We start from the raw sequence: 19159 nt of genomic DNA on the forward strand, positions 1-19159 counted from the left end.
CTAAAAGATTATTATCAACAAAGAAAAAAATTCGGGGTGTCATATTTTTCCGCACTTAGGTTTTTTCGATAAAAAGCTGGATCAAAAAGCGTGTATTTTATGGAAAAGAATTTATTGCCGCAGACGATGCCTCAACCGAATAAACATGATTGTATCCAATCATTTTAATGTATATTTTTGTTTTTAACAATTTTAATATAATACTTCAACTAGCATTTGTTTAAAGATACATTCCGTTGACTAAGTAATCAGCATCATGCGCGTAAGGCCCTTGTCCACGACGTCCACGACGTCTAACCACCCTCAATCGACATGCTATTAAAGCTGCCATCATTGCAGTTGTTGTCAATCCTAATGCTAAAGATATTACGGCACCCCTTGGTCTGAGGTCTGCATCCTCGTTGCTGTTTTGTAGACGTTCCATGATCAAATGATTGGGTTTTTGTTCCACCAGGTGTCCGGTAAAAACCTTTGCTTCGTTATGGTCTGTAATTGTATGTTAAAGAAGTATCTTAATGGCTGATTATAAATTGTACAAATTACTGACTTCATAAACCCAATTAAAACCAATCACAAAAATTTTTGATAATATTTTTGGAACCAACTAGCCGGTGGGGCGTTATCGATGTAACGTCGTAATACTTACTGTGTGGTTTATCTGTCTGTACTGTATTATGATGTGCCTTATCTTTTTCTTGTGAATTTGTAGTCCCTGCAGGTTTACTTGTTACTTTTGAATTGATAGAATTCTCTTGTTCCACAGATTTACTTAGATTTGCTACATCAATAGCTTCTGGAGGCTTTTTTTGGTTTTCCTCTGGCTGCAATTAATAATACCATTCCCAATTAATGGATTTCGAACTTCAAAAGTATTAAGTATTTGAGAAAGGATACTCATTTCATGCTCACTTTGCATGGTGGGGTTTCAGCTGTAACTTCAGGCTTTAGTAATTTAGGTAAAAGAGGCGATTTATGTAGCTGTGTTGGAGATATTGAAGGCAGTTGTTGAGGCTGACCCTCCTGCCAATTACCACGATCTGGAGGATAGTATGCTGCATATTGTCGAGTTTGATCTATGTAAGCCCCACTGTTAAAAACAAACGCACAACAATTCGATCACAGGTGTGTTTTACCAGTAAAAAATTGATATTAAAATACTAGGTAGAACAAAGAATATTTTCATACCCAACGCCATCTTCACCAATTACTCCTGGGCCCTTATGATTGAAGATGTGCGACTGTTCCTCTATAAATACATTTAAGAATAGACAATCGTTTATTAGAAAAAGTGTATGTTTTCATAACTTTTTCGGATTTTACATTTTCTGAAATTCTAAAATGAACCTAACACTGTTCGGTGGCATTACCAATGGCAATACGTAGGAGTTCATATTCGAATGCTAATGAACTTACGCTCGTATGGGATCATGTTGTTTTGTCCACGAAATGAATTGATTGAATTGAAAGTTCCTTTGTTTTGCTCATATAAGGGTTGATATTCCCACTGATATCTTTGGGAACCTAAATTTACTTGTGGTTGTGAAATAACAACTTGCTGCGGATACGGTATTCTTTCTTGTTGAGGAATCAACTGATGAGCAGAGGGTTGCCACGGCCTTGAATTCTTCTCTTGATGCTCATATTCTGGATCATAAGGTTTATGGTGCTGAATTGTTTGCTGATATTTCAGCGAATTTGCTGGAGCTGATAGGGGTTGTTGTATTGCAATTGGTGATGGAACTGAAGGTTTTTCAGTAGGACAGCCCAACTCTGCTGCTTCATCAGAGCCATCCGCGCATTGCGGAACGCCATCACATGCATTGTATATAGCAATACAGTCTCCTGATGTACGACACTCAAACTGATTCCGGCTGCACGCTGGATATTAGGAAATATGAAATAGTTTTTGTTATCCAAGTTCTGCATAGCTCCAACAACTTACTGTGATGTACATTCAAAAGAAAGATTGGCAAAGAATCGGTCTGGTACAGATTTTGTCATCAATGCGACATTTAATAATACTGACCTGGTCTAATTGGAATTGCTGTTGTTGAAAGTACTAACACTTTCGGTGCTGCAGTAACTGCAGCAGGAGTAGCTTCAGGAGCGGCATATTCAGCAGGAACATTATCTGCCAGCTTTCTGATAAGTAGATGTAAAGAAAATTAGATCTTATCTGTTGGGATATTAAAACCAAGACTATGCATGACATGGGTGATGTTAAAAGCCTACATTTAAGGATCAGTTCGCAACAGATGGACCAAAATAAAAATCAAATGATAATGAAACAATAAATTTTTGCTGGTCATTGCAATTTTCAAAAGTTGGTGACCAATTTGATCTGAATGTTTGAAGGTAACGTTGCTGTTACCTTAGAGATTCGAGATCATGATCTTGTTGAGTTCTCCGAATTTGTTGTTCTAGTTCCACAGTGTTTTGAGTGTTAATATTTGTGGTCAGAACAGCGCTAGTGTAATTTGAATGGCTTGTAAACTTGCACTTGAAGTCATCAGGCGGACCACAATGGAAAAGATAACAGCTCCCGGGTCTCTGCAGCATACGGAATTACATGTCATTTACAGCTTTCTAACAATCGTCAATTGGGCATGCATACATTTCACGTGGCATCCCGAGAAAATTAACATATGTCTATCAGCAATATCGCCATGAAATGGCAAAAATGCGAAAGAATCGCGGTGGAGCTATGGTAAATCTGATATGATGGAATTAAAAATATAGATACATATTGTCGCCAGATAGGGGTTTTGTGATACATAGTACCTGATGTAATTTGACATATTATTTTACCTTTTCTTCGAAAACGAAGACATCGCATTGTTCTGTTTCGCAACAAAGTCGTAAACATTCTTTTCGGGAATCCAAGTCTATTTCGTTAATGTACTTGGCCCCCATCTCTCTGGAATCTTCAGTTCTGATAATTTTATCTTTGTGGATGTCAAAGCTTTCAACACACAACTGCAAATTGACGTCCGCACGCCTGTCGCTTTTCCGGGATACATTTTCGCCGTTGACACAATAAAAAATTGTTACGAAACTTAAAAGAATATGTAAAATTCGGTAAAACATGATTGAACAAGTGGAGTGACCGCGGATACGCGCATGCTTCGAAATACGCATTTAACTGCCGATCGATATTTGCGTTTTATTGTTCCAATGTAGGGCACGTTACTCAACTTGATTCGTAAAAAATACGACAAAAAAATTAACAAAAACTTTATTCAGATATTAGGGTAGGATACTCGCGTCCTATAATTACTACCGATGCCACAGGATCGACGAACACACGTCTCAACGAATAATAGTAATACTGACGCAAATGTTTGCTATAGAACTTCAATTTGTCAAACATTCGTAATAATAAATAAATCGAACGACTTATGAACACTTCATTAATTTTCTGAAAATATATTTTCTCACCTCACTTAATACAAAGTATTTGATTATTTTCTTGATCTTGAATATAAAATGAGAACTACCGATTTCACTACTGCGCGTACTGATTGAATGAGTTCGGTGACTTGCTATACAGTTGTCACCGCTCACAAAGCCCAAATGGAATTGTTAACTGAATAAAATTTATTTTATAATAATCAGGAACGATTGATCATAACTTATTTTTTAAAAGATATGAATATTTAATTTAATATAATGGTGGCTGAATACTTCCATAGATCCAAGCGTCATCATGTACCTAATCATTGCATACTCGTGTGTGTGTATATGTGTTTGATTACAAAAATTCATTTCTGATGTGTACAGCTGTAAATACAATTAATAGATATTGTATCAATGCGTTTCTTGGCCCAGGAGAGACAACTGCTTAAGAAATTGTCTGGCATTAACCAGAGTCGATGATCCATAAACAATACGCTTGCTCGATCCTCCTCCAGTCTTTTGCTAAATGAAAAACATAAAATCGACGTTTGGCAAAGCTACATATGGATAATGAGATAAAATAATGTAACATCGAAATAGAACAACTTGTAACTTCATTTTTGCCTTCAACTTGTAAACATACCTTGACGTAATCAACCAGATTCTGATATTCGATATAATTTCCACCTCCGACAACAAAAACGATCACTTCTTGGAATGTGGTTCTATTTTTTGGTACTTGATCCGTTTGCTTGAGTTGTTTAGGATCCAGGTAAAGGTAATCATCGCTCTGCGTTGACTGCCTCATCTCAATCAACTCGTCAACTATTTTTGTCACAGGAAGATTCTGTTGGATACAAATCACAATAAATCAGCAATGTATAAGGGGGAAAAGAAACATCATATTATCCGGGTGTATTCCAAAGAAGTAGCTTACATGTCTTTTAACGACGAGATTTTTTACGCCTTCCATTACTAAAGAAGAACCTTGATTCATCAGCTTTGAGAACATACTAACTGTCTTGGTGCCACCACCTTCGTATTGATTTTGGATCCCGGCAATTCGGGTATAACCTCTGTTAAAATAAATATATAGTTACATCACAGAGCTGAAATGCAGAGAAAGATGAAACTTGCAATGCTTTGCTAATAATATGCGCAATTCGCCAACGTCGTGAGATTACAAAGCAAACACTCTGATAAATGTTTCGGAAGTGTATTTCATCCACTCACCTCCACCTCTTTATATATGCCAACGGGTTTAAATCACATCCAGAACTGGATAAGGCGGATTCGTGTTTATTGAATTCAATCTGTAAAACCATCATCGAAATACGAAAAATGAGGAACGACTGTACAAAGAACATCGTCTAGAAGAGTAGAAAATTAGCTCAACTCACATCGGACATGTTGGAACAGAGGTAATAGATAATGAATAGACGCAACTTATCCTCAGGTGTACCGGAATCAGGATCGTTAATAATATCTAATATACTTCTGTCCAAAGTCTGTTTACTCATTATTTTCTCTTCTATTTCGAAGAATGTATCAAGACGTCTGGATTTTATAGAATTTAGAATACCTGTGATTGACCAGACATGATGCGTGATTATATATAATTTTCGGAAGAATTACAACAGTAATAATTCGAATGACATTTCCAACCTGTTGCTATCGTTGTATGCATGTCAATCAAGCGTTTCTTTTCAAGAAGCTGGGGCAATGAATTCACAGCATTTGTGAGGCGCGCTGTGTTATTAGATACCATAGAATATGCAGCATCATTTTCACTGTCAATACCCTACAGGAATTGAGAAAAAATTCAATAATATAATAACAGGCATGCCAGTTCAGAAGTTCGGGTCATATGAATTAAGCAGCTCTGGAATTCATACCATCGAGGATTTTAATTTTTTCACTTCTTCTTCGGAAGTTCGGTACTGTTCCAATTCTTCTTGAATGGCTTCTGCCACCAGGGGGAATGGGCTTCCCTTATGAATTGACCAAAAACGATCTCTGTTATCTAGCTCACAAGCACGTGTCTTTGAACGTGCTCCACCGGCTGGTGATCTACCTGCACTCTCTTCTACTACCAAACGATTCAGAGCTAGCTCTAGTACATCGTGTGCTAATGCTTGGTACGTCCACGTATGATGCAACGGCGTAGCCATGTCCACACTGCGGTCCAGTACTATAAGCAACGGTCTCTGAAAACTAAACATCAAAAGGACACGGATGATTAATAGTTGGAAAATAATAAAAAATCAAAGGGATGGTAGATTGAGCTATTGCGCTTTTAAAATAATACCTGAAATGACCTGCGCCCGTCACCTCGCCCTGAAACAAGTTATTTCTTGCATCCCAGACATTTTCTCTCAGTTTCTTGTCTAATTTTTTTGCAACCATTTCAGCTGCATTACCTTTTGGGCAACGTATAATTGGAACCGTGCCAAGCGTAACAAATACTGAAAACAGGCTGTCAACCATCGAGTCCATGATACTTTCCATCTCGGTATCTTTTATTTCCGCGCGATTTATTGCTAAACAGTGAACCAAAACGTAGTGAAAATCATGATTCCGTTTGAATGTATGTTATGCGGAATCCTAGTCATATTAATACAGACCATGATACGAGATCGCGTCACTGTTCTGATGTCTTAAGATGAACAAATCATCTTCCAATGTGATGAAGTTGAGATATTGATCGAAAACCTTAAATAAACCATATAGTGTTACAAGTTGAAGTGAACATCAATTTATGAGTGTCAATTTCAGTTTACAACCTTATGGATATTTGCCACGGCTCCAGCCTGCAAAGCTGCCGCAGCAAGGTCTTCCATTTTTTGTCGTGATATTGGGGATATAAAATTCAAATGATAAATGTCGTATAAACCATTTTGTAGATCTTGTCCAATACGACCTAAATTTTCATCCGTTGGCGCACAAAAGTATATAGCTGGAACCTCGGGTATGGAATCTCTGTCCGAATGAAGCTGCCTGTGCATTAAAAATCTTAATTCAGTATTTGCTGGCAAATTATGATTATTTTGTAAGGGGAGAGAAATGAGACTTTAAGTAAATAACTGCTTTGGGTTACTCTTATAATTGATAGGTTTCATATTGTCTTCACATTTGTATGTAACAAATCAATAATAATTTCGTTAAGAACAATAATTGATAAGTTATACTTACATGTGAAGCGTTATTCCAAGTTCTCGTAATTCTTTTATGGAAATAAGAGGGGATATTATATCCTGGCCAACTCTGTCGTATATTAGGATTTTCCATGTTGGTTCAGCAGCATCAAGTTTCACTTCAGGATCATTCAGATTTAGCATCTGCCTCAATGCATCTGAAATGACATACGTGCATGATAAAATAACTGTTTATAAAACAAAAACAACTTGTTAATGACGTTTTGAATTCCAAGTCAGATAGTGAATTCCCTGAATATCTGTTTTAAGAAGTTGAAAGGCATTCGAAATGCAAATTTAGGACGACAGATCATTGTTCATTCCCACGGTTTAAAGTAACAGAGTGAATGACGTGTCAATTAGCGGTGAAAAGAAATATTATTGTCGAAGAATCTCAATGGTTTCATTAGGCAGATGGATGACTTAACCTAGACAAAAATTTGCTGCTGCTGAAACTTTCCTAATAATTACTGACATTTATGTAATTAACATACTTATTTGTTTCTCCCGTAGGCTGATCATATCAGGAAATCTTTTAATTGTCACAAATGTTTACAACGCAAGAAATTGACTTTTTATGGTGACGTCAAATACAATTCCACAAGACCCAAGAAAAAAAACATCGCCGGCTGTCTGCTACAAAAGTGGGGTCTGTACCATCTGTACTATTTCTATGTCCGTGGCCACATCCTTGCCATATCGGTGGTAGTTTAAAAAAACAAACAACAGGTGGCGTTCAAAAAGTTACAAATGCAATTTGACAGTTGGGTCGACGGTCGACGGTAGTCGCACAGTGTAGTTGGGTCGCAAAACCACGAACCTGCGGGGAGGCTTGTGCCCGTTGAGTATTGCGGGCAATGTCCCCGGTCTACTGTAAATCTGTAACATTGCCGGTTGTTCGTTCGCCCGTAACTCCGTAATCCGTAATCAGTTGGTTGATTGTAGCTCGGATGTCTTTGTTGTTAGTTTAATGGTAGCGATCTGCTCACAAACACACGCTTTTTAAAGTCGCGTCGGTGTAAGATCAGTGCCAGGTTATTTTGGGAGTGGTGCATGCTGTGCATCTTCTTTGCCGGTTTCTAAATTGGATATAAAGATACGCGTCGTTCCAGGACTATTCTGTGAGTAACAAGTAACAATGACATTAGGATAACTGATTATTATAGAAATCGAGTATTGTACGTTCAAAATCGCCGAGATAAATTATTTCAAGTAATAATACCTCTATTATCAATCACATTTTATAACTATGCTGTAAAAATGTATTCCATTTCCTCCGATTTTTTTTTTCACAGGAATTTGATTAGCTTAAATCATAATACGGTATTTTTATCTTTAAAACATTCCTCCAGTTGACGAGTGCTATTGCATTCTTTCATTATTTTCATTCCTTCAGACCTCGAATGAAATTCTTTGTTCCGAATGATTCCAAAGCGGGTTGAACCGCAAGAACCACATAATTACGAGAGTACGTGTATAGGTATGTCTGCCTGCTGCATGCCGATATACGAACGTGTCTTCTGAAGTTATGAGTTGTCACAACTACATAATTGCCACACATGTGAATCACATTTGAAAAGTTGCTTCCGTGTACAAAGAAAGAAAAACGCCATTCGAAACAAACGATTTTCCTGCTTTTAAAAGCAATAGCATATCGTGCATAATCACATTACCTCACATTATCTATTGTACGTTATCCATTTTTTATTACCTGATATCATTTTTATAGTATTTAATAAAGAATTACAATCACACACCATGAGGCGTTCAGCTCAGGTTGAAGAGCACGATCAAAAGGACTTACATATAATAGATGAAGCTCACACCTGGAAACATCAATATTTACAACATCCTGACTTCCTGATATGAATATCTATAGATAATTTGGAGATCTGAACTGAGTTTATGTACCAGAATGTTGAACTTCATAATTTCTACATGACTCAGCATTTATTTAATAATTTTTCCAAGGTTACCTTGATATAACTCATATTTAATAGTTCATATACAAGGACATTGATTTGCCAGAATTCACATCCTAATAGGATACTGAAATAATTTTTCCAGCCCTAAGAATTATCCTGAAAGATAGTTTTGTTTGAAATTTCTCTGGTTTCACTGAATCTTCATATCTGGATCAATCAACTATCCCAGGTTCATCAACTTCGGTGGGGATAGAAATTTCAACAAATCATTCATAAAAATTGTTTTTCATGCAACCTTCCTGGATAATAATCTTAGGATTTAGATATCTTTTGATATTGATTGGCCTCCAGTATGTGTGCTGTAGTTTTCTCATTCAGATAAAAGACCGGTAATTGATGGTATGATCTTTCAATTTAGCTACAGCTATGGAAGGTGGTGGTGGTGTTCTGACGGCAGAACGAAGTCCTGCACGTGCTAATCTCCATGTTGCCTTTACTGAAAAAGGAGAGGTCAAAGAACGTAGAGAAAAATTTTTAACAGCCAAGTATGGATCGCATCAAATGTCCCTTATACGCAAGAGACTTGCTGTTGAAATGTGGCTATTCGATGAGTTGCAGAAGCTTTACGAAAGTGTGGTAAGAATATACAAATAGATAATTCTTTGTAAATAATAATTCCATTCTGTTAGCGACGTGATTTTTACATGACTCATGAGTTTACCTTGCTCTGTTTTTTGAACCTCAGTACGATCACTGGTGGATAATGAACGACTCTTATGACTGCTTTATACTATCAATACAAAAAGTATAGATGAATAATTACGCATATACTTTTTATAGCAAGCAATGCAATAAAGGCTATCGCTCAAAAGTCATAACACTCAACGGTGTGATTGATTGTTATATTCTCTTATCTGGATTCCACAGTTTGTTTAATTGCTCAATGAGCTTTGCAGTCTACTAATATCTTATAGTCACAGTAGCTATGCTGCTCATCGTACTTTGATAAAAAAAATTACGAAGAATCTGTTGATCTATCTTCCCTATTAGGTTCAATAAATATGACACCGAATTGACAGTAGAATTTGTAGAATCAGATGACAATTAATTTTGCTTTTAACTGAGCCAACATAAATTATAACTTGCCTAGAATTTCTGTAGTATTTTCTATGTTAACATGCTGAAAATGATCAATGTAATTTTATATCTCAGAACGAAAATGGAAAAACTCGAGAAGTTGAGGTGGACATCGATGAACTGCTTGATATGGACACTGATGATCATAGACGAAGTTATTTGCAGGTACTTTGTACTATTTGGGTAATATTTTACCGAGACTAAACAGCCAAGTTATTAACTTCGCTGGATTAGCTCTGCCTTTCTCCCTCATATCTAGTGTAAGAGTATCGATAGTTATAAAATTTCTTGTTACCTGCAAATTCTAGGCATGAGTTAGAGAAAAACATTTAAACATTTCAGGACTTGTTGGTGGATGCCAAGAAATCACCCCATGACGTGAAGGTGAGTAGACTCTGAAAACGGGTGTCTTGTAATTGTATAGCAGTCGTGATATCACTTCATAAACAGTTAACCCTTTGCGGACGAGTGTCTGCTAATAGTCGCCAAAACGTAGGTCTATCCTTCCAAATGCCAAGATACGCATGGGTATGGTAGAATAAACAGTCACGTTTCCATTGAACGGAATGAAAGCAACAAAGTCTCATCTTGCATTCGCAAAGGGTTTAACACTTGACTTTGAGAAATTACACGCAGACAATCGATTTTTATTCCAGAAATTTATCAATGATTTGCTCGAGAAAGCGAAAACACTCTGAACAGTGATCATCCCCATTGGCAGGTGTGCTGCTCTAATGAGTCATAAATTTACTCACTTCCCAAATACGGCGTAGAGATGTACAAATCTAAGTGAGTTGCGACTGTAAGAAAGAGGCCACCATAACACTTACATCAAACAGCCATTGCTCACTGAAAAAAAGAAACTATGAATACTGGAGATACGTATAACCATGTTACTCGACATAGTTTTTTGCAGGCATTTGTTGTTTTGTATTGAAAACACCACAAAATCGTTCAAAAGCATTTATATCCGTATGTGATGATAACCAAATTTCATGTGGCAAATTGTGTCCAAACTATCTGCAACTTCAAATTGCTAGACAAAATGCCTAGGTTTCAACAGTGTAGATTATTGTTGGTAAATCTTATCCATCTTCTTTCAATTCTAGTTTTATTTTCATTCCGGTTTTCTAGTTTTTTCCCCCACAATTTTCTATCAACAATGACAATCTCCCATTTATATTTATCCCTCTGATTTCAAGCAAGAGAAGAAGGTACGTACATTCAGCCCCTGTAGCTTCGGTAGATCTGAATGCTCACGAGACTATCGCGTTTGATACAAACTTCTCAATGAAGTTAAATATTATAGGAATGTGGTAAAGTATACAAATTAAGAGCCAAGAATCCATTTCAGTCAGCTTTTACGCTATAAATTGTTTTATAAGTTATATAACTACTTGGTAGGTATAGGTAAAATGTCTGGTAGCAACGTGTTCATAATATCTTGAAATTGTAGCAGTATACTTGCAGCAGGAAGATGAAAACTATTAATTTTTCATCAATTGAATATCATCAGTAGGAACCCAACAAATCTAACTAATGCGAATCGAGTGCCAAAATAAAGGTTGAGTTATTTTGACCTGTTCAATTATTTTGACCTGTTGAATTACTTTGCCAAAAAAAATTCTACCGAAAGTTATGAATCTCTTTCATATTTCTACTATAACAGCTACACGGTGAAGACTCAGTTCCAGGACATAATTTCAGAAAATTTAGACAATATTTTGAGCATGTTAGTTGAAATATTTAACACTACTGGCAGCTTCCAAATTAGGCAAGTGGAATTCCCAAACCGTACATGTGCTATCAATTTTGCTTCTTAGTTCGGTTAGAACTGAAGAGACAAAGTTGGGACAGTTAGCTAGGAAAATTATTGATATAGCAGTGCGCATACTTGAGCGATAAGTAAATAAGAATGTAATGTAGTTTTAATTAAAAAACAAGAAATTATTGGAATACCGAATAACAGAATTTATAGCACATCAGTTATGCTATAGTTAACTCCATGATTAGGTACACAGAATATTAATGAGCATCGATTTTCATACACGAGGGCTGTTACCTTGAATTGAATGTGCACAAATTTGTTTTTACCCAGCTCCAATACATTGTTCTATTTCCCGGTGTTCAAATTAATAGCGGCACCTCATTTCTTATTTTTCGTTCTTATCAGTTTTCCATAAAGATAGCTTACTTCGATTAAAAGTTCATTACTAATATTGAAACGATACACTTGCTTTCTTAATATTAGATAACGTAAGATAATTGAAATGCTTGAAACTGCTCGACTTCTGCGTGTTAATCCATTATATTTTTTAGAGGTCATTAATTGAAAATTTTTTAGTGAATAGAATTCCCATTGGCTTTGAATGCAAGTAGTATTCATAGAGGTGTTCCATCATCCATATCCTAATGATTTCGTTGCTGTAAAGTATTATAATTGCTCTTCACGAGCACCTTTTCATTCACATATACAATTACGGCTTTCTGTTTTGACTTTCATTTCTCTTTATAATTTTGCATTTCAATTTATCCCTTTAAGGGCTCACCAAATTTGGTCTCGAGCGAAACTTCAGATCTTGAAGAACTTTAAAGCTAACATTCTTCCTTTTTATAATATTAGTACTAACAATAATGATTAGCGACCATTTCATTATTTGTCTTTTCATATCTATGAGCGTTTCTTCAATTTATTGGTGCCTGATTGCCCTACCGTTTTTTTTTCTACCAGAATTAAATGTATTGTGCTTTGGAACACCGATATCATTCATATGATTATTTTCATAGTCACATTGTTTTAATGCAATCGGTTTGCCAATGAAAATGTTTCATATACTACACCGCTTGTTGGTGAAATTACTTTTTAGTAACTATGGCGTTTTCATGATATTTCTATACATGCGTATGTATCAATTCATAGATTATAAGTAAATTGAAAATTGAACTTCAATTTTTTTGCAAGAAAAAAGAGTACTTAAAACGAATATACTTCTCAACAAAATTGAAAAGTCACTCCAAGAGGGTCCACCAACTATCTCGGGGGGACCCTTCAATTTTAACGAAGAATATATTTTCTATGAATCAAAATTGGAATGAGACATTTCGTATCGATGACTTGTCTGTGATGCAATATGTATGTTGGAAAACTACAATGAAACCAAGTACAATGAAAAGTCAATTCCACTATTGACTATACAGAGATCTCTGAATTTCTTTTTAAGGCAGAACAAAGCGCATTTGAATGTATTTGTGGCTTCAGTTACCCAATCTACTTTCAGTTCCATTCTATCGGTATTTTATCATATTGATATAAAATGGATATAAATATGTCTATAATTATACTGTTAGCAACACCAGAATGCGTCCGTTTTTATCTGTGGTTTCTAGTATGGATCTTCCAGTGCTTTGAGCACAGGATTGATTAGGATGCGGTTGATTAATGTCATATCATAGCGAATATCAGCAACATATTATGATTTCTAGATTTCTAGACGTCAACATCTGTTATGTTGTTCTAATCTGTTTTAATATACAATATCTGCAAAAGTGATTGCATTTTATCGGAGACCTAGTTGTTAGAATCAAAGAATGTTTAATTTGAAGAAAAAACAAAAATACGAAAAAAATACAAGCAAATCAAAGTACAAGTTTCATCCCACGCTTAGGGTTGTTTTAAAAAATCGCAGGGTTCATGGAACAAAGAAAAAATGTGTAATAATGTATAACGTATTTTTATTCGATATATCTGATTGAATTTTCACTTGACTTACGAATCATAACGATATCTTCTCCGTAGTGTACCAAAATGTCATCGAATGTGTCGATAATATCTTGCACCCAATCGTGTTAAGACTATTCAGCATTATTAAAGAAAGTCTCTAAAAAATCAATCATTTTTCGTTAGTCTGTTGAAATGAGTAACGTAACCATTGTATTGAATTACATTCTGCAAGTCTGAATTTTTTGTTCGATACATCATAATTCCGCCAATCTCCAAAATGAGGGTGCTAAGTTGAGACCGGAGCACGTTCACGTTACTAGGTATAGCTACGGTATACATATAGAAATACTCTGCAATTGTTGATGAGTATTGCGAGATGTATTTGGAATATTTTTATGATATTCCTAGCGTTTAGTACTCTGTGATATATTTGTTCTTGCCTTTAAGCTACAGAAAATTACATACTGATTTACAGCAACCAAAGAGTATTACAGGAGAAAATTGTAGAATAAAATATAAGTTGGCACTGTGTTTAATCAATTGAAAGTAATTAATGTTTATCAATTTATAATAAATTCTCCCCAATTATTGTTCCAATTCCGTGCTTTTGAAATATTCTTTATTTTTCCAACGGCTCGCAATCATTCGTCGTTACCGATTCATTCGTAAACAAACTGGTTTAGTGATCTGGTAATGTCTTACTGTCTTATCGTCATCGCACAGTAATTGCAAAATCAATTATCGGTTATTAGAATCTGCAGTTTATTTGTGCCAATTTTGTATGATAAGTATATTAGAAATAAGAAACATTTGTTAGTGACGTAGAAAAATCGCTCAAATCCATTTACGAACGACACAATGAAAGATAACGTATTTTTCATAGCTTTGTTATAATTTAGCTTTTGATACATCCCCTCTCCAAACTCAACAGCTTAAAAACTTTCATTCTATGGCCCTAAACCAGTTTGTAAAATCTTCTGAATTATTTTTTAAAATAATTAGCGTCTCATTTATGGTAGCCATAAATGCGTTTTTCAGTAACTTTAAGATTATAATCATTATCAAGTATAGAATGGAAAGCACAAATTCGAGCTTTGATGCTGATCTTGATGAATTTATGCTTAATATTTCTAATCACATAGTTAGTCTGAATTTAGTAGTTGCATTGCTGATCACTATCTACATTAGATATGCGACAACTCTTAGAATGCAAAAACAATATTGAGACAATTACGATCATCGAAAAACAAGTACCCTACTTTTTATACCCGAAAGTTTTTGCATACATTTCTCATGTAAATAGTGATGATACCAATTGTAGGATAAGAGTTTCAGTTGCAAGGCTAAAATCAGCAACAAAACGTGGATGTGGCTGAAAAAAAAAAAAAGAAAAACCTTTATAAGTACTTGTTTTAATTGTAATAAATGTGAACATTAAGCGAAGAATATTTCTTGTTATTTACTGTGAAATATCTGCTGAGACTAACGAACTTTGAGATATCAACAATAATGATAAGAATGCATCTCATGGGAACTTGAGGTAAGAAACTGATTGATGTGCAATTATAATTAGTCATAATTTCCGGTCGCCTCCTGATCAATCGTAAGAAATTAGGTGAGATAAGATTTAAGTTTACGTTATCAGTCCGATGTAATCTCTTTTTTGTAAGTTTGAAGATTGATCATACTGATGCTAAAAAATATTTGAGGAATGGAGAAATAAATTCACTCTTTCATCTAAAATAAGTTTATCGACATTCCGTTTATTTTATTGAATTTACAGATGACCATGTTCACATTCAATTTTTATTTTATTGATCAGTTTATTCATTTTTAAATACCGTCAGTTGTAGGTATATTACAAATTAGTTTGGATAAAGTAACGTTCAAAAATAAAATATGTTCTTTTATCGGCACGGAACTTTGATTGGTAAGAGAAAATTGATCATACCTATAAATAAATAATTGTGTAATTATTTTGAACAGCTTGGCTGCGATAAAAAGAGCCGCTGATCAGGCTATTTGAAAAATATGGATTCCTAGATTTGCGATGTAAATTATTATACACGACTATGAATGTTTCGACATAAAAGATGATCAAAAATTTTTAATAATATTGATTATTTTCTAGTATTCAAAGATGCACGAGAAATATGTCGAGAAATAAATCTCACAGTAATTATTATTATTGATATTTATAATAATTTACAACATACTTTTCTCATCAGTTTTCTTCTCAATGCTTTGTCTTCGATATGCTCGTCCTAGAAATAATAAAGGTCACTATTAGTTGGTCTGACTGTTAAACGACCATTGATACCTTGAAATTACTTACGTTTGCAATTGTTTACTGCCACTAAGAACAATATACGGAGACTGAGTTTCCTTCTGCTTAGCTTGCAACAGATTGAGGGTACCTAGGGGAGTATCGGTAGAAGACATCCTTTTCATTAGTACTTCCTGTTCTGCTTTTTTCATTCTCTTTTCCACCTAGAAATGGAACGTCATTAAAATCCACAGGTAATTTGTTGAAATTCTGAATTTTATAATACAAAAGCTGTCGCTGATAATTCACAAATTCACCGATGTTACGGGGATCACAACATTGTTAATCATACCTTGTTTTTACCCGGACCTTTTCCGTGAAATTTGTGAGAAAGATATCGGAATGCTTCTTTAGCACTGAGAACGTGACCATCGTCATCGATGTACTCTAACTTGACATTTGGCTTAAAGCCATCCCGTTCTTTGAATTCAGATGTTGGCCCATTAAATCTATCTCTTCTGCCAAATTTGTCATCGTCTCTGTAATTCATAAAAGTACGAAGTAATTAATAATCATTTTATTTACTGTTTGCAAAACCACATGAATATTTTCAAGAATTTGATCAACATACCCGTAAGTCTTGTCTTCGATTGAGTAATTTTGTGCCTGCAAATGAGCAAACCGTGATGCAGAAGGTCGATTGGTATCCTCCTTCACTAAATATCCTTTACTCATTGCGAGTCTCAAAGCACCGCCCACACCTTGGCCTAATGATGGTTCTACATCCAGAATCGCAGCTTCCAGCGTAACCGGCTCACTAGCTGCTTCATCTTCAAAATACCAAAATATGTTAAAGTCACTTTCAGTTTGAAACTCATAAATTCTAGCCATTTACAAACCAAAGTACCTATTTTAACGGTATTCCAAGCTCCACGTCCATCAGCGTCTTCTCCATCATCTACCATTTCATCTTTGATTCCCTCGGCCTCGAAATCCTATAGAAATAAACAAAACTTTTTCAATGTTGACTGAACAAAACCAGTTATCAAGCAGCATTCTAATTCACAGATAAGATATTGTCAACTACGTTACCATAAGTTCTTGCACGTTCTCCTCCCTGTTTCCAGCAAGCCCGTAAGTTGGGATGTCCCCTAAGGTTCTACAAAATTCAGCAGTTGCATTGAGTACAATATTACCAGCCTGATTATCACTGGAATCGTCAACTTCGCGTTTTATTGTTTGAGCAACTTTCTCTACCCCAGATTGTAGTGCTAGCTTTACACGCTGAGCCTTTTTTAATGCTAGTTGCAACTCTAATTCTCTATCGTCATCTTCAATTTTAACACCTGACAAATCTTCAGTAGGATCTAAAATACAGAATAAAGGCATTAGAAGTTGGATTAAGAGATAAAAATAAACTAGGAAAGGAGTGGTGCTTGTTAGAATCTTTGACAGTATCACGCTACCCTCGGTGTCATCGACGTCCATAATATTTTCCGAATCCTCTTGAGCTTTCAGTTCCTTATGTTTTGGATGCCTCCGACTTCCCAGATCTCGTAAATAGTCAGTGGTATCCGGTACAAGATCATCTGCTTTCAACATCTTTTTTCGTCTGATTTTTCGTATCTGAAAGTGATATTTCCTGTAGGTCAAGTGCAAAAAATAAATCTACGCTTGATTTTATTTTTAATGCACGATCAAAACACCAAAAAACTCACTTTCTTTTTTGGCTTTTTGAACTTGGCTAATTCTGCATCCGAATAATATTCTGAAGCTAATTTTAATTCTGGCATCCGCAGAGTTTCCAATTTTTTGTTTGCCAATCGGTTTTTCACGATTTCAGTTTGACGTTGCTTACGTTCCTTGGCATTATCGTAACCAATTGCGAAACTTTCCTTTTTTTGCCCTCCTATCTCTTCGTCATATTTATCTAGGACAGTTTTTTTTGGAAAGCCGTATTCATCAAAATTATCATCGTCATACGCATCATATCCAGGTTTCTTTGTCTTGTTCAAATTACTGCGGGAATATCGCTCTTCGTCCAACAAATTAACATTCACGAGTACATCTTCATTTCCATCCAAAACTGCCTGATCCTTAAGAGTCAGCACAACGGTTTTGCCCTCCACAAAGGTATCCTGAAATCAGATGGTTATAGTAGCGATTTTAAATCAAACAAATCCGAGTGTAAAATTGTGGCAATTCCATGAACCTTAACAGGATACATAAAATGATAAAGGGTCAATCCAACGTTAAATAGGCTATTAAACTTTACCATGTCATGTTCAACTTTCAGCCCTCGTAAATCTTTGTTAGAATAGGCAGACCGGCGCTCACTTCGTACTTCCTCGTCAACCAAATTACCTATGCCAAATTCTTCATCTAACTGGTCCAACATTTTTGCCTGTATTAAATAGTTGGAATTAGAATTGAAGCAGTTGATATTGCAATATCGATAACATTTTTATAATGCTATGGATTATTTTATTGCAACATCTATTTTTCATTAAAAGTGATGATATTTATTAAGTAAAATTGCCTCGTACCCTCTCATCGGCCTTCTTCTTCTCTGATTCTAGCCGTCTGTTTTTCTGTATCCAAGCCTTGGCGTCATCATCTGAGTCACTTTCACCTAATGTTTTTACTTTGGAAAGATTGGATTCTATCTGCCGTCTTTCTTTCTGAGTTGTAAGTTTCTCTTTAATTTTTTGCGTTTTAACTTTATCATTAGCATTTGGAGCTGGCTTGTGGTAAAATTCTCCCAAATCATCTTTAATCTTATGTGGGTCATCCGCAGAAACATGGCTAGTCTCCAAGGGTTTGAGACCAAGTTTGGCTCTCAATTTATTCGTCTCTTCAATAGATAACGATGTTTGTGCTGCACCTCCTTTTGATGGAGATGGGCTTCGTTGTCGTGATATTTCAGGAGGTGGAGGCGGTGTCAATGCATGCGATGGTCGTGATATCTTAGGAGGCGGAGGCGCACTGACGATTTCCACTGAAAAATAATTCATTCACATCACAGTAGATGTAGTCTACAATCAAGGAATTTGCTTAAAATTAAATGAAGCACCTTGGCTATTTAAGTCTGCGAGTATTCGCAATTACATCTAACAAATCATCAGGCTCTGCAAACGTAGAGACTCAGAAACGCCAAATTCAAGGGTAGAAGTACCAAAAATTGAGGTTACACACCATCGCTTTCTTGATCTTTACGTTCCCTTCTTTTATGTTTCTTGTGATGCCTATGTTTCTCTGCTTTCTCGCGTTCAATTGAATGTGATCTCGAGCGGCTACGGTGTCTTTTTTTCTTGGTTTCACGGGTTTTCTCAGTCTTATGCCGCTTGTTAGAACCCATTTCTTATTGCTATTATTGTTACTGCTACGTCTCAATTCAAAACATACTAGTTACGTTTGTTCGCCCTAACCTGTAAATTTCAAATGGACGTAGTGATCATAGGTAGTGATGGTAGTGAAGGCCAACTACGATCATAATTTGCAGGTCACTTTCGTTCGATTT

General features: G+C 35.6%; 4 protein-coding genes across 5 annotated transcripts; 1 reads left to right on the top strand and 3 right to left on the bottom strand.

Moving 5' to 3' along the window:
• Positions 1-95: 95 nt before the first annotated feature.
• On the bottom strand, positions 96-3271 carry LOC105692274. Its single transcript, XM_012411353.3, has 8 exons — positions 2809-3271; positions 2372-2550; positions 2027-2142; positions 1414-1878; positions 1186-1246; positions 910-1087; positions 647-821; positions 96-486 (listed from the first exon to the last, which is right to left on the bottom strand). Exons 1-8 carry the CDS (start codon positions 3136-3138, stop codon positions 221-223), a joined length of 1770 nt encoding a protein of 589 aa, XP_012266776.2. The 5' UTR covers positions 3139-3271; the 3' UTR covers positions 96-220.
• Positions 3272-3401: 130 nt separating this feature from the next.
• On the bottom strand, positions 3402-7245 carry LOC105692349 (protein sly1 homolog). The gene is made up of 12 exons (XM_012411495.3): positions 7085-7245; positions 6589-6748; positions 6180-6393; positions 6021-6108; positions 5705-5936; positions 5292-5610; positions 5062-5197; positions 4797-4978; positions 4630-4709; positions 4334-4472; positions 4040-4243; positions 3402-3918 (listed from the first exon to the last, which is right to left on the bottom strand). The coding sequence occupies exons 1-12, from the start codon at positions 7110-7112 to the stop codon at positions 3808-3810; spliced, it is 1893 nt and encodes a 630-aa protein (XP_012266918.1). The 5' UTR covers positions 7113-7245; the 3' UTR covers positions 3402-3807.
• A 32-nt stretch (positions 7246-7277) lies between these two features.
• LOC105692350 (protein phosphatase 1 regulatory subunit 14B) lies at positions 7278-14816 on the top strand. The gene is made up of 5 exons (XM_048650015.1): positions 7278-7711; positions 8934-9151; positions 9728-9817; positions 9995-10036; positions 10309-14816. The coding sequence occupies exons 2-5, from the start codon at positions 8942-8944 to the stop codon at positions 10348-10350; spliced, it is 384 nt and encodes a 127-aa protein (XP_048505972.1). The 5' UTR covers positions 7278-7711; positions 8934-8941; the 3' UTR covers positions 10351-14816.
• LOC105692260 (U4/U6.U5 tri-snRNP-associated protein 1) lies at positions 14642-19084 on the bottom strand. Of its 2 annotated transcripts, XM_048650006.1 has the most exons (12): positions 18835-19084; positions 18186-18637; positions 17915-18043; positions 17358-17777; positions 17106-17265; positions 16732-17006; positions 16547-16634; positions 16271-16469; positions 15992-16178; positions 15709-15863; positions 15590-15637; positions 14642-14745 (listed from the first exon to the last, which is right to left on the bottom strand). In XM_048650006.1, exons 1-11 carry the CDS (start codon positions 18995-18997, stop codon positions 15610-15612), a joined length of 2256 nt encoding a protein of 751 aa, XP_048505963.1. In that variant the 5' UTR covers positions 18998-19084; the 3' UTR covers positions 14642-14745; positions 15590-15609. The 2 variants fall into 2 exon arrangements, with proteins under 2 accessions (XP_048505963.1, XP_012266756.2); XM_012411333.3 differs by lacking the exon at positions 14642-14745 and having other exon boundaries at positions 15117-15637; positions 18835-19083.
• Between the last annotated feature and the right edge of the window lie 75 nt (positions 19085-19159).

This window comes from Athalia rosae, chromosome 2 (assembly GCF_917208135.1).
Source record: "Athalia rosae chromosome 2, iyAthRosa1.1, whole genome shotgun sequence".
In the NCBI taxonomy this organism is placed as follows: domain Eukaryota; kingdom Metazoa; phylum Arthropoda; class Insecta; order Hymenoptera; family Athaliidae; genus Athalia; species Athalia rosae.